Raw genomic sequence first — 19,347 nt, 5'->3', positions numbered from 1 at the left:
GAACGCTCAAAAGTTCATCCAACAACAATCTAATTGTCCATCTGTCCCCATGTTTTATCGAAAAGTATAAGAAAAAGACAATGGAAAGAGAAATGTAAGAAATATAGATAACAATTAGTCTCCGTCTAAAGTGAGAATTTGTGTATAGACAATCTGAGCTCAAAATTTATGTATCCTTGGGATCTTGAACTCATTGAACTAATACGGACAGACCCACTCCCACTAACAAAATGTTTGTAATTCAAAATCATTATTCTAGTAACTCAAACATGAGCACATTTTAAGCGCAAATAAATCGAAACAAATCAGAATAAAAACGAATTATTCAACCCGACATTTGTGTTTATTTCGATTCATATACCTACCAAGTTGATTCGCGTTCTCGCCCCTACCAAAAACTACAGAGTATATAACAAAAGGTAAGTAGGTAACGACTTACAAAATCCAAATATGGGTAGCCGGCCAAGACTATATCGGCTAGTCTCATAGCAATATGAAAAAAAGAATACTCAAATCACCAACATCAGATCTGAAAACCAGAAAACATTGTCGGTCAACCGCATTCGCTATAAAGAGAAATTAAAATGCGCATATTTTAATACAGCAAAATCAACAAAGTAGTTACAAGATTCAACGTTACAAGATTTGAGGCCATACCGAGCTACACAACTAATTTCCAATCAGGTTACATAAGCAAATACATAATCAAACTACGGCACTCAACTTCTGAGCAGAGGCTGAAGATATTTCGAGAAATGATAAAATTGCGCCATCTCAGAGTTTTACTATACAAGTTCAATGAATTCATGCTCCCAAAAATACATAAATTACCCAATAAAGAATATAGCGCTTAACGATGGCCACTAATATGCCCAACTATGAGACGGAATTCCGTGCTTTTGGAACCATTCGGGCATGTGGAACTTTTCGTATAAGGCGGGTCTCACGTCCTCTTGAAGAGAGAGGTGCTTGAGGAGAGGCAGCAGGACTTGAAGAAGCTGAATGAAGAGGCATATCAACAGTGTTAAAAGTAGGACAAGTTTCCAGCATACTATTTTGACAGCATTGGTAGATTAGTTTAAGAGGCGTTTGGTTCTTTCCGTTCTGTTGACTTTCGTTTATATATTATGAAAAGAGGTAATCACTAATCACCAAGCACATTGTACAGCACACAGAGCATGTTGACTACTCGACTAGAATATAAGTAGGCTCGAGGCCGTTGCCACATTTGCTAATTTGCTCCCATTATAAGTTTATTACTTCCAACGTTTTGTTGTCCTATGAGTAGTATAATGGTCCATTTACTATTATACAAAAACACTAACGGTACTCCGTAGTCCCTCGATGGCTCGATCCATGAATAAGCTTGGTTTTATTTTCGGAAAAATTGGTAAAAACTACCTATTATATACACATTTTTAGAAACTACTCCGTACTACCTAATACAAGAGTTTTTAAAATTTACTACCTATTACGTCACTTTTGTTACAAATTAAAAGTATTCAATTTTTTAAAGTAATTTCCGAACAAATTTAGTTACTTTAGGTAGTAATTTGTAACAATGTGTGTATAATAGGTAGTTTTACTAATTTTTCCTTTCACGAAAACAACGGAGCACGCTAAGATGGTAATAGAAATGCGAGTTGATGATGGACATGGGGTCACATAACATAATTACCACAAATTACACATATGTGAAGCCCCACATTGGTGGAGTAGAGAGTTGCTCACTTTATAAGACCTTAGGGTCTTCTCCTATTGCCACTTGGTTTTTAGGAAAGATGGAATTCCATTGGGCTTGTGAAGTGGACACCTCTCTCCTTTCGGGTATGGGCCCACCCATTTCAAATTCTAACATGGTATCAACTCGGATTCCCTTAAATTAACCGAGTCTACTGGAGGAAGGCCCTCTCTTTAGAGGATTCCGACTCTCTGTTCCCCCTTCAGTGTAACCCCGTGGGTTTCACATGTGAGGAGGGGAGTGTCGGAATGTAAGAAACCCACATGTGGGGGTAAAGAACTGCTCACTTGATAAGGCCTAGGGGTTCTCTCCTCCTATTGCCAATTGGTTTTTACGAAAGATGGAGTTCCCTTGGGTTTGTGAAGTGGGCACCCTCGCTCCATTCAGGTATAACCAGGCCCATTTTGAATTCTAACACAGGTAAACAGCTTATTGATGGTCACCCCAAAATATAAATCAAAGATGTAATTCCTGGACAAAAGGACTATTTTCTAAGTCTTCAGAAACGTAAGTACCTTCTTTCAAAAAATAAAAATAAACAGAGAGAGAGAACCATAACTTCCGATCGTACCTGATCATCATGTGGCTGTCCAGCGGAAAATGGTACACAGGGAACCCCATTCAATGGCTGCAACAGGAAACTAAATGGATTGTTATCGACTATCACGACTCGAGAAAGATCCTGCGAGATGCAAGACAGATCCTTGACATGATCTCGATACTCCCTGTTACAATAATGCATAATCAGAGACTTGATATAGAATGGATAAGCTACAATAGGCATGTAAATTTCTATGACAGAATGTCAAGATAAAGCCACATGAGCCGGACCGTGAGACTGGAAACAAATCACATCAGCTGCCTCAAAACAAATTCCGAAACAAGAAAGGAATATCAGTGAAGAAAAAAGACAGGCTTGATGCCATCTTATCTAGGTTGGCTGGCAGTTCAGAAGATTTGAGAAGAGCAGTAGACACACCTGCCTCAGCATTACATTGAGGTCTAGGCAGGGGCAAAGACGGGAAGTACTTATAGAGGTGAACAGTGGTAACTGCCTTTTGATACAGCCAGGGTGGGTGATCTCAAATTCATAAATATTCTAAAGAATCGAACATTCAAAAGAAAACTTTTGAACACAATACAAGTCACATCACATGTAATGATGAACTTCGAACATGCGCAAAAAAAAAAAAAACAGGAAGCTAGAGAAAATCTATATTTTGACCACTGGTCCACACAACTTTAAATTGAATTGTTGTGAGCTAGTACAACCAACTTTACTCCTTCGGATGGATGAATTTGGAGATGAGGGAGAGGTGAACAAAATCCCTAGTCTGACCAGCTTGTCGCACTGAAGGGAACTTCTAGAGGGAAATTTGAGTATACGTAGACAAAACAAACTTTAAGAAGCATCATACAGGAGAAAAATGAGGCAAAAGGTTACAAAATACTTACGTGCTAGTTGTCGAAGGCCTGTACAATCGACGACTGAACCAGCTCTCCGCGTCAATTCTATCAACAAGAGGTCTAGCATATCCTGTGCAAATGAACAAACATGACAAGTGAGTCACTCAGTTGCATACACAATTATACATTTATACATATTGAAATAAACTATAAAACACATGGCCGCAATTTAGACAATTTATAAATGTGTTTTTGGTGTGTTGAAACCTTGTGTATAAAGTAATGTACATATTCATGCATCTTCATCGGAAAGCAACTATTTCTCTTCTCGCACTGGCCTATCACAGCCTATACTACCAAAATATAACCAACCATAAGGAGTGGCCATGAGTAAACACAAAAAAGATTGGCAGAGAAAGTGGGAACTTGTCAATGATGATGCACCACTATAGAAACATTTAGACAGGAAATCCCCTGTGAAAATTACACAAATTCTCAAGATGACGTATGACATGCAGTTTCGACGACTTTTTGTCACTCATTCATGTTGTCATTATGTCTAACAAACTCAGGTGCACAATAATGCAATTAAGAACAATCAACATTCAAGAATCTAGTTTCACAATTGAACAAACTAGAGAAAGAAACTAAAATACGTAAATGTGAAGATAAAAATTTAAACCTTCTAGGCCAGCAGTGAAAAGAATGAGTTCTGCAAATTCATTGAGTTGCTTCAAGAATTCATGCAACCCCGGACGTTCAAACACCGTTACATAACTGATTTTCGGCTTCCCTTCGCATTCCTTCATTTCAGGTAAAAAGGCTCTCTTGAGCAATCATTACATAGCTGATGAAATGGAAGAGAGCTTAATTCAATACCTTGTCTGATGAAACACATTCCAGGTCAAACCACTTTAAACCAGCTTCTGTAGCCTGTGAACAGAGTGTAGGGGGTAGACTAGAAGTCTCATAGGCACACACTAGTGTTTCATCCAAATCAAGAACCACCTGCAGGGTTTACGTGTAAGAGCAAGGTTTTTTAAGGAACTCGGCAAGGAGAAAGGATCTACATGGACAAGTGAAGACACACATTATAAAAATGCAAGAGTGCATATCTAGTGCACCTCAGGGAAATAAACAAATCCCCAGAGTAAAATGTCAGGCTTTGAGCCTTTGACCACCCCTCAGCAAATGCTGTAAGACAGCATGCTTATAGAAGACTTGAGAGATGGATGTAATAGAGATGTCTCTAAATGAAGGCATAGATAGTAAATGACTCGCTGCAAATACTCAATCTCGCAAATACCTCAAAAGGAAAATATGGAGGCGCTCACGGATAGGGGAAAATACGTCTTGCTAAATATCTGAAGCTAGTATTAATATTGCCACAGCAGACGTTCATGTACACACAATCTACTTTCGTGCGCATTTAGAATACCATACTTCTAAGTTCTAACACTACTAATAACAGAGACTCGTGTTGAGAAATCCAACGACCAAATGACACCAGTTTGGAGAGTACTATCCCAATTTAGCTCCTAATATGCTTTACTTATAGCCTTTGAGTACCCAGCCCTGAGACTCTTGCTTCAACCATCAGAGACCCATCATGGCATCATGTGTTGCCCATTGATAGTAAAAGGTCAAGAACTGATTATAATAATGCTAAATCTACAAGTAATATGTGCCAAAAGAAAGAGAACTCCAGGACCGAAGGCATGAGTAAAATCAACACTGGTATGGGGACATTATCTACTTTAATTTCTCCATTCAAAGAGATGCATCTACTAAAAACACTTCAGATAAACTGAAACATTTGAACATTAAATTCGCAGAGCTCCAAACTACCAACTTCGAATCTGAGTATCATGATGTCTTAAAAAAAAGCGCAATAGAGAGTCACTACAGGGGTCCCTCGGCTTCTTCCCGGCACAGAAATTTTCAGCATACTAGCCAAACCACACTACCACAATTTACAGCAAGTGAAGAGTTGAATCTTTTCAGTTTTTCACCTTCGATGCAGTTCACAAAATAAAAAAGCTTGGCAAATTACAGTGATCGACATGTTATACACTGCAAGATGAATAACACCTAGATGTCTCATATGTTTTCCTACCACCTGCAGACTATATATGATTTTGTGAAAGCATCAAAGTTCTAATTAGCAGAAAGTGACTAGCTCACAAATTTATATTTCCATATGAAGTAATGAGCTAAGAAGCATCAGAACAACATCACCAACAGGCCTAACTAGCCTAGCAAGGAAAAACAAACAAGTTTCGCAACTAATCATCACTCTCTCTCCCTTCCTCCCTGTCCGGAAGAACCTTTATCAACGGTATTTCTGAATTCTGAATCTTCTGATAATCAATTCTAAGCAAAATAACAACCATTCTCCCTTCACACTTATCTTCAATTAATACAAAGTTCCTTCCTTGATCATTAAAGCTCATATGTAAATAAGAAACACTTACGTAGAAAGTATTCGAGTTAATGACACATTCACTTAGCAACTCCTCTTCCTTACTTGGAATAAATGGCCTTCCTTATCCAAAAAAGGCCAACTATTTCACCTTTCATGTACTTCTCCACCTTCCAACAGCATATAACACGAATCTACCTCATAATCCGAACGACACCATTAATACTCAAAACCTTTCTTAACTACACAACCTCATTGTATGAGTATCTCACGCAATCGTCTTTGAATTTCCCTTAAATATACCAAATAAGTATTCACAATATTCCATTCCCCAACATTTCCTAATTTGACAAAACAATCCACACTAACACATCCTAACACACTCAAGTCAACACTTTCTCATTTCCATCAATCAAACTAAAATAAACCACTCCTCCCTCTAACTCAACTCGATTTCCTACGCTTGTTCAAATTTCCCTCACACAAAATAAAAATAAAATTAAACGTAAAGAATCAGTTGAGTTAGAGCGAGTATAAAAAGAATCAATCACGCAAGGAACAATTACAGTAACATTCTTTCCCCAAAATTTCCTATTTTGACAAAACAATCCACACCTACACATCCTATAAGCCGTATACGCGTATAACCAAACTCAATCCAACTCTCCGAACTATCACGACACGTATTTTAACCAAAGGTATACAAATGATTAGAACGGAATTCCTAAGCAAAAAAATAAAAAGAAAGGCTATAACCACACTCAATTCAACTATATCCAAAGTTCCAAACTATCGTGACAACCAAAGGTAAACAAATGATTAGAAACGAATGCCTAAGCAAAAAAATAAAAAGTAATCAAACGAAGAACAATTACAGTGAGTTTGGCGGACCGGCCACCGGAACCATCGGTACCACCAGCAGTAGCAGCAGAGACAGCAACGACGTCGTTTGCGACTCCTTCAGTAGCGTTGACGCAAGAGTGAAGAGGAATCTCAACAACAGGAAGAGGTTTAAAACCAGAAGTAGAAGGTGGATGAGAGAGAAAAGAGGTTTGACTAGTAAAACCTACAAAACTAAACACTTGCGCCATTGATGGAGTTCCTTTTACGATCTGTACAAAGATCTGTACTAAAAACGCCACCCAATTCAACACCGTTTTCCATAATTGTCCTCCCGATTTCGTCGCCGTCGGCGAATACACCTCCGTTTGCGACATCAACTTCGATTTCACTGGAAATTAATCAAATTAGGGTTTATGCAATTAAATTAGAGTTCTACGTAAATTATACTACTAGCGTATCAAATTATATGATCGTTTAGTAGAAATCAATCATCGATTGATGATGATAATTTGGGGAAAATATGTAGTTAGGGTTAGAAATTTCTAATTCTCTCTCTATCCTGTTATTGTTCAACTATGGTGGTATAGATTGAATGTTGAATTTTGTTTATTTGATTTTTAGTTTTTTTTTTTTAGTTTTTTTGAGTGAAAATGTTGACGAAATAGTGAAGAGGAAGAAGAAGTCTAGAGAGTAGAGAGAGAATACGAATCGGAAAAAAGGAGAAGTGGAGAAGGGGGGCGCGTGGGTGGTTCAACTATCCCACTGGCCACCTTAGAAGACCAAAAAAGACGGACACCTTATTAATTTTATTACGCGACAGACCTAATATTGTGACGTGTGTAGCGTAAAGATCCTCAAATTTAGGACATTTTACACGTTATTTAAATTTAATAAAATACATATTTTATAATTATAAACGTTCGATTTTATTTTTATAAAAGTATTTGATATTATATTTAAATAAGTGAAGCTAAAACTTGCCCTAGATTATAACTCGTTTTCATTTACCATCTAAACGAATCTTTTAATCAATCTCTTTCGACAGCTCATTTCACGCTTAAAGAACATCATTCACCCCAAATGATGTCCAAATGTCATGGAAACGCGTCGGACACGGCCGAAATACCATGGACACGCGTCGGACACGTGCCTGAATAAATGTAGAAAGTTAGACACGGCTTTGTAGGTGTCCGACACGTTTCGACGTGTGTCCGAGGAGTGTCGGTGTCGGACACGGGACGGCTGATTAGGAGAAGTGTCCGTGCTACCTAGCTGGCCACTACTTGTTCATGAGTTGAGGAGTTTAGACTTTAGACTTTAGACCCCGTTCTTTTCGGCTCTAATATGATGCGCACTTTAATTTAATTCAGCTCACCGTAGCTTATTTTCGTTTAATTTAGTTCAGCTTTATCTCGCTAACTTAAACTCAATTTAGCAATATTAAATCTGCTGTGAGTACATTTTAACTTAGGGCATGTTTGGCCAAGCTTTTTAAGTGCTTTTCTAACTGAAAAAGGAGAAGCGAAGCCAAACAGTATAATTTATACAAATGTGAAACCACTTTTAAAAAGTCAAAAACTCATTCTAGGCCTCAAAAAGTAGAAGTAACAATTTTCTACTTCTCATTCTACTTTTCAAGGAAGCACCAAAAAATCCAAATGTTTTGCGCCATTTTTTTTTTATTTTTTTTGCCTCCAGAAAATCTTTACCCCTTTATATGTTGTGTTATTGGTGTTTCCATTTACTCTCTTCTGCACAATCCTTTGTCTCTCTCACATATACACCATTAAAGTACCATGTAATCAATCATCAACTCTAACTATTTATCGGCGTAATTTTGATTCGGCAAAGGTGTATATAACTATTTTGAAGAGTAATCATATGTTTTAAGTACAATTCTCGAGTGATTACAGTAAATTTTTAAAAAATAGTTTTTATTCAAATAATGATTCTACAAACAAAACGAGTATTAAAAAAAAAAAAAAAAAAAAAAAAAAAAACTAGATGGAAAGTTAGGCCAAACATATAAATTTGATAAGAAGTAGCTATTACAAAAGTATGGCCAAACAAATAATTTTTTTCCAAAAAGTTGCTTGTGAAAAAACTCCTTCTAAAAAGGAGAAGCTCTTTCACACAAGAAAGGCCAAACAGCACCTTAAAAAGGTTTAAAGCAATAACTTGTAAATTTTGAAATACTTTTGTTTATGAAATTACAAAAAGACAAGTGAATATAGCCATGATTATGCATCATGGTTGGTAAAGGGGGAGTACTACCTTTGTCCCGGTTATTTGTTGTTCTTTTTTTTATCGGAAAATTCACGTGGTATCCTCGAACTTTGTCATTTTGCACGTGGTACCCAACTTTTTAAGTTTGTGTACATAATACCCTCCACGTTTAATTTTCATGCACAACATACATTTCTTGTCGCTATAAAAAAACTCAATTGCACATAACTCCTAAACCGGAATTCAAAATAGGCCAAAATTTTCTCTTAATAATTATCTCGTCATAATCTACGATTTAAGAAAAAAAAAGTGTTGACTGACATTTTATAGGGGTTTTTTTAACGAAAATTTCTAATTAATCATATCTTCGATCTTAAATTTCCTAATGACCATTTTCGTTTTATTAATTTATAGATCTTGAAAAGGTAATCAATCTGGAAAAAGAATTGGTCAATTCCGATTTCTGGTCTATGATTTATACTCATTTGAAAATTTTAAGAGCGATAAAAAAGCACATCGTGCATGAAAATCAAATCTCAAGGATATCATGTGCACAAACTTAAAAAGTTGAATACCACGTGCAAAATGACAAAGTTCGAAGGTACCACGTGAATTTTCCGTTTTTTTTATTTTTGGGTGTAATCAATTGTTGTCTTTTTTATTTTAAGAATTAACTTAACGATCAATTTGATCATTCACACTCAATTTATTCCACCTGTCATTTAATTATTGATCTCATCCTCTTTCATTGATTTTTGTGCCAAAACCAAAGGGTAAAATTTGACCGGATCTGAGAGAATAATTATTAATCTTAAAAGTTTGAAAGTTGAGTTAATTTGTAATGTTTTGAAGATTGGTGGGATATAGTTAGAAGTAGATATTGGTGATGCAATCTCGCTAATAATAAACCGTCTCTTAGGAGACCTGTTCTTTTGATATTATGTATTTAAGTAATTTTTGTGTTGTGATTTCTCTCATCGTAAGCACTTGAAGTAAAAACAAGTAGTAAGCTTTTTCTCTTTGATTCTAAATTATTAATAATAATAATAATAATAATAATAATAATAATAATTGGCAGACATTTATCTCGCGACGGTTGTTGCTGCTTTAGAGTCTGTTTTCTCTTTGACACCACGCCAGCTTGCTTTATGGCAGTCTCAGCAGGGTTCTCACTTCTCTGATTGGTTACGTGTGGTTCCTATCTCGGGATTGGGTTAGACTATGAACGGGGGGACTTACCGTAGTGTGCTTAGCTATCGTCTGGATGTTCCGTTATTCACGGTATCTAGGCCCTCTCCTGCTTGCTCTCAGAATTTTGCTGAGGATGTTTTTGGGGATCACGTTGTTTCTTGTACTGGTACTGTGGGCGTTAAACATCGGCATAACCTCGTCCGGGACACTATTTTCGACATCTGTTATAGATCTGGTATTACTGCGGTCTGCGGGAAAAGAGGTTAATATCGGTTTGGTTGATGGGCATGGTGGCTCTTTTCGTCCTGCGGATTTGTTGCTTTATTCTTGGGACAGATGGCGTGATGTGTGCGTTGACTTGACAGGGTTGTAATATCCCGAATAAAAATATATCATTAAATTTTATAGTCTTGTTATTACTCGTTTATTTAGTTAATATAGGATGGACGTTTGTATGAAAGACGGACCGAAACTTTGCATTAGCCTTGAAGGCCACGTACCTAGTGGAATTTGACAATAAGTTGGCACGTATCAATTTTAGGATGACTCTTGGTTAAAAAAAAAAACAACTAAGCTAAGGGAAGTCACACGCCCTCTTTGTTAGCCATGGATAGTATTTTCGGTTGTCATTTTTTTTTAGTCTGAACTTCACATACACACAGAAGCAAGAGAACGAGAGGGGTCACCTGTTCGTAATTTCCAGTTCTTTAGCTATGTCTATTATTCCGTATACAATATAAGGTATGATTTCGGAACCCTTTGTCGATATAAGTAATTGTTTACATTTGAAATAAGAGATTAGAAATAATTGGTTATCTCAGTTAATTTTAGTGTTACTTTCATCTTATGATTGTTATACTGCTCACATGTTATATTGGTTAGTAGTTACTGTCGTTATAATGCATCATTGGCCAATTGTAGTATTCGGGATACGATTATTGGTTTGAGGTGACATTATGTCGTAACCTGTGTACACGGAAGGGGGCGGCTCCGGGAGTACTCCAAATATATATATAAAGAAAGGGGCGTTGGCCCATGAGAACTAAGGGGGCATTGGCCCGACTGAAATTATTCTGTTCCTGTGTACATGGAGGTGGGTCTTAGACCTGGGTGAGTGTGGATCTCCATAATGTTTCTCAAATTCAGTAATGGTAGACCGGCATTAATGTCATATGAATATATATCCTGTTGGTATGGCAGTCATTTAATGTTTTTGGGATACCGGGTTGGTTCCTAGCATGGAATGCTGTATTTTGGTAAGTTATTTTATTGGATGATATATGGTAATAAGGAGAATTTTATGAATATATGATATGACCTAAGACCGGTGGAGGGAACTGGAGTCATACTCAGCCTGTGGTTGGCTGATTCCGTTACTTTCACTCTTTTTCAGGTACAGGTATCGGGGAAGGCGAAGTCTGAGGAATTGACATTATAAAGGATAATAAGTATAAGTTGTAAATAGTTTTAAGCTTTAATAGTTTATTTATTTTAATTGTTTAGCCTTGTATTCTCTGAAAGGGGAATACGGCGGTGACGCCCTTGTATTTCCGCTGCTGTCTTTTATTAATAAAAAAACTATTTTGAGCTACCTGCTTATTTTTCGGGGCGTTACAAGGGTCTTCTCCTTTGACTCAGACTGGGATGACGGATTTTGTACCTGGCCGGGTTGTCGCTGATGCTGCTCAGCGTAAGTGTGCTGAGTACGGGGATTTGTGCGCGGCAGCGGGTTATGGTTTCCTTCCTTTCTCTTTCTCTTCACTTGGGGAGCTGGGTTCGGATGTTGTTGTCTTGCTCAAGCGGATCCAGAAATTCTCGGTATCTCAGGATGCGGGGGCTCGGGTGACCGCTTACATTTTTACTAGACTTAGCTTTGCTGTTGCTAAGGGTGTGAAAGTCCAGATTGTCTCTCGGCTCCCCACCAATTTCATGTAAACTTTTATTTTCCTTTTAATGAAAGTTGCGCGTATCTTTTAAAAAAAAATGGGATTTTACGTATGATATATGCTATTTGAGGCAAACTAGATATATACAAGATGACAAAAGTCATCGGAAGTCTATCTTTTATGATTACAAGTTGCATTGAACTACATCTCATGTCAATATAAATACCATTCGGGGCATTCGATAAATGTCAAAACACACAAATTCTCATTGAAGACATGACATATCCGTCACAAGCTTGTGACGAATATCATTTTACCTCACAATGTACCAGGGGCGGAGCCAGGATTGAAAATTTGGGGTAGCAAAAGTTGCGTGAATTCGTGAGCACAGTAACATATAATTTTTTATAAAAAATTCGTTTTTTTTTTGCTCAATAGGAACTACACTTTCAATTTGTAAATATGAAAAAAAATGTTTTCGCGATAATTGACGTGGTTGTTGACGGGAATGACGGTGCCTCAAATCCTAGGTAGTTCAGACCTTTCATTAAGCATTTTTTTTACTCAAGTTCGGGTTCGGCTCGAACCTCGTCGAGCCTAAAAAATTGAAGCTCGAGCTCGTTTTGTCATTATATATTTTCACTTTCCCACCTTTTAAATCTAAATAAATATAAATATTTTTGAAAAACAAATAAAATTATAAAATATTAAAAATTATTATATTATAACATTTTTATATAAATGTCCAAATAAAATATAATTTGAAATAATAATAATAATATTACAATATAAAGATTATACAAAAAAATTATAAACGAGCCCAAACGAGCTTTCGAGGGGGTTAAAAGATAATGTGGGTACCATATACAAGCAATACACAACTCAACATGTGAAAAAAAATTGCTTATTGTAGGAGTCGAACCCGACTCTTCTGAGAGACGTACTTATACTTTACCACTAGACCATATACATTCTAATGGAGTACTATCTTAGAAACGTATTATTTATTTATCCTTTGACACATATCAGCGATATATGGAGTAGCAAAATTTCATCTTCTTAGTCAAATTTTCGGGATTTGGGGTAGCGGCTGCTACCCCATGCTACTAGGTAGCTACGCCACTGCAATGTACCCACTTTTTCTCTCTCTGCAACATTATTCATGTGGTCCCCTTTCTCCCCTAACTCATTTTGTTACCATTTTATCTCACAAAATATCTGCCACAAATGGTAACCCGTCACAAGGGAAACCAATTGGTCAAAACAAGGGGGACAAATACAATTATAATTAGAGGATAGACGGAAAACACAGGAGAAACATACACTACGGACAAAAATATTATCAAAGGAGGAGGAAGTCTTACGTAAACGAATCCAAGATTCACACAAATAAATCAAAGACCAGTTCGTCCTATCCAGAAATTTCATACTCCCTCCATTCAATTCCACTTTGCAGATTTCTCTTTTGCACACTTTTCACAAGCGGACATTCAACTTCAATTTTCTCTCGATACATAAGTTAAAATATATTCATGTGGGATCTTATTTGATTCGTCTTTAAGATTACATTAAAAATATCTAACTTTTATAATTTTTGCAAAAACGTAGCTAAAGATAGTTACCGCGTAAAAGTCGCGTTAACAAACGTGATAAAACAAACATGTAAAGTGGAGTTGAATGGAGGGAGTACCTTCTTATACACCGTCTCAAATATACTATTTTAGTTTCAAATCAAACCTTACAAATAAATTGTCCCAATTTCATATAAGCGCATAAGAGCCAATAATTTACGACAAAGTCGATTATCATTAATAGTCAACATCCACATAGGCCTGAGGGTACCAATATCAAATAAATTTTCTTTACTCTTTTTATTTCATTCTCTTATTTAATTACTTTATTTGTCATATAACCATTTAACTTGTCTTGTAAATAATTTGTATTGTTTTGTATAATTAACCTTTTTTATCGTTAATTTCGTCAAATATATAATATTACAAAAAAATAGTAGAGGCCGTCAGTTTGATGGGCGGTCCGGGTGCCTAACACCTTCCCTAACCGTACCTTTACCTCCGAATCCGCAATCTTTGGTTCAGACCGGAGTGACGGATCAGTCCCCATTCCAGGGATCAAAAGGGGCATTTTTCCGTTAAACTTATTTTTGTATGTTTTTTATAAAATATACTGGCGACTCCATATTGTTAATTTATTTCAAAAAATGAGATTTTTTCAGGGATCTCATACTTTGTCATGCCACAACCATCCCTCTTATCCATATAAGCTCTCTCCTTTTTACTATTTCAAAACTACTTATAATATTTACAATTATATTATCTACTTTATAATATATAAGTTAATTCGTCCAAGATATGTCATATGTTATTTTGTTACTAGTCCTACTATATTTCCAACATTTTGATAATATTGTTGGTGTGAAAGCTTCTTTATTTGCTCTTGTTGCACTTGGTGGTCTCCTGGTATTTGGGTGATGGCATGAATGTGGTATATGTACCAGTTCTAATTTGAAGTAAATCCATAAGGAGCAAATGCAAGAGATAATAATGCTTCAAAATTCCAGATTTTGGGAACGCTACGGTCACAAATCTTGCGTAAAAAAAATTGGTACTCTATGCCTAATTTGGGACTGGTGGCCGTTACAAATTTGCACCGCATTCCCAATTTGGGACCGACTTAAGGAGGTCTCAAACTTGCGACTGTCATAAATTGATCCCAAATAGTGTATTTTGTGACCAGCTTTTGGGACGACTAATAAGGCAGTCTCAAAACCGCATTTATGACCGCTTTTTAATTGTTTGAGACCGCTTATGGTGGAAACATCAAGACAAATTCAAACTTAAATCAATTCGATTACAACATTGGAATAGTAATAAACTCCCACCCGATGAAGACAACTACGGTAATTAGAATTATTACACGAGTTCAGTCATCCAAAGCCAAACCCCTATATCAAAACTCGCATTAGGGCTTCCCAAACACAATATAAACATCCAAAAAGTCACAAAGATTCAATATCCATCATAAGTGGAGAGGAGTAGTGACTACCTAATTAAGAAAAATAGTTCCCTAAAAAAAATTAAGCAAAATAACACACAAAGTAAGATTTATTGCTAATAACATACCATGAATATAAAATGCATACTCTGTATTTCATTTATGAGTTCTTTAAAAAATGGAATACAAACTAACGTAATCAAACGAAGAATAACTCCTATTACTTTAAATTAAAAAATTGATTCACTTCTACCAATAAAACATTCAATTCCTAACGTAATCAAATGAAGATTAACTCCTATTACTTTAAATAGCAAAATAAATTCACTAATGCCAATAAAACTAACATTCATCTCTTATATACTATATATATTTTCGTTGACAAAATTCATTACATCCAACTTTACAATTACCTAAGAGATTTCATTCATATATAGATCATAAAAAAAATGGGGTGGCTTCAAATCACAATACCCTTGATTTACATAATATCTTCCCTGTTCTGTAATGTTATGTGTAAACTTACACAAGAGGATAAAGATCTCATCATAAAATATCATAATTCTGAACGAGGTGATGTGTTAGTAGGTCCAATTACATGGAATAAAACACTCGAGAAAATTGCGACAATTGAAGTCTCTAAATGTGATATTAAATTATATCGATTTAATGGTCCTTATGGAGAGAGCTCATACGCGAACTATCTTGCTGATACTTGGGCTGTTTTAGGAGGATGGGCATCACAAAAGTATAATTATAACTACCCTAAAAATAACTGCACAGGACGTTGTGAAAATTACTTGCAAATGATTTGGAATAACACACGGAGCATTGGTTGTGCCACTAAATTGTGTTATGGTATTTCAGAAATAACATTTTATGTGTGCGAATATTATCCACCTGGAAATATTCGAGGCGAGCGACCATACCATGTTCCACAGTAAGGTTTTACTGGATTTAGGAGGATCTTCCATTTCTTTTCACTTTTTTTTTTAATATATTATTAGTACTCCTACACCTCATCAACAACTTGTATCGTTGGACCATACTAAAATAAAACATCGGCCATTTTTAATAACGCCACTCAACAATAGTGGATTCACTCTATTTATAGAAGGTGTTAGTATTGGGGATTATTAGCCGAAATAAATCTCATTTTGTTCATGTTTATCGAAAAATGAGTTTATATCATTTGTGTGTTCCAATACTCTTATTAATTCTTGGCTTATCTTACCAATTTATCGGTAGTAATTATTGTTATTTTGTCTTTCAATGTTTGAAAACAATCAAAGTTAATATATATTAATGAACATTGTCTTTATATTGTTGGATAAACAACGAATAAATAGTATCCCTCGTGTTGGGGTAAAACCTTAAGTTTCTTCCTCTATTCCGGTCATTTGTTTGTCTTTGATTTGGGCACAAAAACCAAGAAACGATAGGTGGCTTGTGAGCCGAAGTTGTATGCTCCCCAAAATCATATTTATAACAATTAAAACCTTAAACAAATATAGTATAGGGTAATAAGGATCATCCACAGAGAAGGCAATGCAATTAATGTGTATGAAGCAAAGAGTACAAGTAACAGGGGGATTTTATAATGATTGATTAACGAATGACTAATTAAACAAGGAATAAGTAAATAAGATGAACTCAGATGATTAAATGGCCTTGGGTCAACAAACATCCACTATCAACAAATCAATTGGTCTTCGATTGTCTATAATTCAATTACTCTGAAGTACTTTATTGTGGAAATATGGGTTTCTTTTTTCCTCTGAAGTTTGTCAACTAACGCGAAACGCGATATTAGAAGACCCTAATTATTGAACAGTCTAATCCACACGTCTAGATTTAATCCAACAACACCATTAACAATCCAAGGAAGTAATAAAGATAACGATGTTTAACACACGCGGTTAACGATTCGAATTATATCTTTTGTCTCTACTTCGTCCTAATAACGATGAAACACATACAAATTATTAGGGTAAAGTTTGCTATTTTAGTCTAGATTAATTGAACAATCCCCCTTAAACTAAAAGAATAAGAAATCTATAAAGTTTTCCCGCCTAAATGAATTAGGCTATAAATGGGCTTCATAACATCATATCTACAACTGGATCATCTTGATCAATTTCGACTTAAGTTATAAATGGGCTTCATAATATCATATCTACAACTGGACCATACTGATTAATTTCATGCAATAAATAATTTCTATATACCATTTAACAAAGGGATAATATTCTTTTAATTTGCATAGACATATTAACGGATATAAATATTTTTACTTATGATATATTTGTTTTTACACTTTAACTTAATATTCATCTTTGCTCCATACTATATGAAAACTTAAATTTTGGTTACTTTTTTTTAATTGTTTATATAACGCCTTCAGGATATAGTGATATAATTAAAAACAACGTTTTATTAAAACAAAGTTAATAAAATAATTTTAGTAAAACCGACAACCTTATACAGAGTAAAAAGTGTTGAAAAATCTCTTTTCTAGATCTTAATACAAAATTACTAATAGTAAATTTTATAATAAAATTTCAAATGGAGTTAAATACCAATAGTATAATTATTAAATTCTCTAATATTCTTATCTAAAAAACTGCGCATTTGCGCGGGATCTATACTAGTTATCAATTGATCAGATTAGTAAGAGAAAACAATAATCATGAAATAAGAGCTAGAGACCTAAACAATACTTGAGAAATAAAGAAAGAAAGAACAATCTCACAATTTAATTAATTGATAGCTTCAATGGTTCATCCAAGAAGAAAGGATTAATTTCTCATAGAGTTTTTCTCCAATTACAACTTGAATAATATTAGACAAGATAGAATAAAAGAAATAATAATAATAATAATAAATTCTAACCCTTCAACATCTCGAATGTACTCCGTACTTCAGTAAAAACAATTAGGGTTTTAATAGAGTTTTTTCTCCAATTACAACTTGAATAATATTAGACAAGATAGAATAAAAGAAATAATAATAATAATAATAATATGGGGATTTGTGCTAAGTATGGGGATTTGTGCGCGGTAGCGGGTTATGGTTTCCTACCTTTCTCTTTCTCTTCACTTGGGGAGCTGGGTTCGGATGCTGTTGCCTTGCTCAAGCGGATCCAGAAATTCTCGGTATCTCAGGATGCGGGGGCTCGGGTTGCCGCTTACATTTTTACTAGACTTAGCTTTGCTATTGCTAAGGGTGTGGGAGCCCAGATTGTCTCTCGGCTCCCCACCAATTTCATGTAAACCGTTTATTTTATTTTAATGAAAGCTGCGCGCATCTTATAATAATAATAATAATAATAATAATAATAATAATAATAATAATAATAATAATAATAATAATAATAATAATAATAATAATAATAATAATAATAATAATAATAATAATAATAATAATAATAATAAATTCTAACCCTTCAACATCTCGAATGTACTCCGTATCAAATTTATTCGATTACGCAGCCTAATTTGAATGAAGAACAATTATTTAATTCATAAATTAGAATTTATTTATGTTTTTTAATTTTGATTATTCGTAATTAGGGATTATACCTTAGATTTTGGGACAACCAACAACTCACTCTAAAAAATTTAAGATCACTTATTTAAGATACGAGAATCCTTAGCTTACCAATCACATCAAACACATTACGTCCAGTAAATGTGATAATTAAAATCAACAAAATAACTAACGAAAAGCACATGATTAATATGTATGCTATCAAAAAACGAAATCATAATGAAATTTGCAATATTTAAAGCATGTAAATGCAAGATACACTATATTATTACGAGAAATTAATACAAACTAGTTTGAATGCCCGTGCGTTGCAACGGGATGATTAACTTATTTATAATGCAAAAAAAAAAAACGTTATAAGGGTTTAATGTTCACATTTTATGTCTAATGATTTGCTTACATATTATTAAAATATTCTTTCAAAAAAAATAAAAGATTAATATATACGTGGGTTAACTCTTATTTATAATCACCCCACCTTATATTAATCTTTCTATGTGGGACAATTATACTATTTATAAGTAATATTCACCAAACTTAGATTATTTTTCTGATGTGGGACAATTCTACTATTTATACGTACTATATATTCATCAAACCTGCATTGTTTGTCAATGTGGACAAATAACATACTGATAATTACACCATCTTTTTTGTATTTAGTTCGACATCCAACCAGATCCCGAATACCGAATACAGACAATTGCTACTCATTATATCTAATAGTTATATTTAAATTTAATACTATGATCAAGTACTCTTCATTAATAATGTTCCGACATTAACTTAGTTTGAATGCCCGTGAGTTGCAAAAAAAAAAAAGGATTAATATATATACGTGGGTTAACTTATTTATAATCATATAATCACTCCGCCTTATACTAATATTTTGGTGTGGTACAATTCTACTATTTATAAGTAATATATTTACCAAACTTGGATTATTTTTCTGATGTGGGGCAATTTTACTATTTATACATAGTATATATTAATCAAACCTGCGTTGTTTTTCAATGTGGGACAAATATCATACTCAGAATTACACCATTTTTTTTCACTTAATTCGACAT

General features: G+C 34.7%; 1 protein-coding gene across 1 annotated transcript; it reads right to left on the bottom strand.

Annotated features, from left to right (window-relative positions):
• Positions 1-569: 569 nt before the first annotated feature.
• Positions 570-7,160, bottom strand: LOC141612354 (uncharacterized). Its single transcript, XM_074431110.1, has 6 exons — positions 6,446-7,160; positions 4,028-4,156; positions 3,831-3,951; positions 3,197-3,278; positions 2,313-2,466; positions 570-998 (listed from the first exon to the last, which is right to left on the bottom strand). The coding sequence occupies exons 1-6, from the start codon at positions 6,785-6,787 to the stop codon at positions 864-866; spliced, it is 963 nt and encodes a 320-aa protein (XP_074287211.1). The 5' UTR covers positions 6,788-7,160; the 3' UTR covers positions 570-863.
• Between the last annotated feature and the right edge of the window lie 12,187 nt (positions 7,161-19,347).

The sequence above is a fragment of the Silene latifolia genome, chromosome 11, assembly GCF_048544455.1.
Source record: "Silene latifolia isolate original U9 population chromosome 11, ASM4854445v1, whole genome shotgun sequence".
In the NCBI taxonomy this organism is placed as follows: domain Eukaryota; kingdom Viridiplantae; phylum Streptophyta; class Magnoliopsida; order Caryophyllales; family Caryophyllaceae; genus Silene; species Silene latifolia.
This window is presented reverse-complemented; position numbering and strand designations above follow the sequence as displayed.

Excerpts from the sequence above, each read along its gene's own strand:
- LOC141612354 (XM_074431110.1), bottom strand. The coding sequence starts at position 6,787 with ATGTCGCAAACGGAGGTGTATTCGCCGACGGCGACGAAATCGGGAGGA. Across the intron at positions 2,467-3,196 it reads AGGCCTTCGACAACTAGCAC|GGAGTATCGAGATCATGTCA; the intron begins GTAAGTATTTTG and ends TTATTGTAACAG. Across the intron at positions 999-2,312 it reads GACAGCCACATGATGATCAG|CTTCTTCAAGTCCTGCTGCC; the intron begins GTACGATCGGAA and ends CTCTTCATTCAG.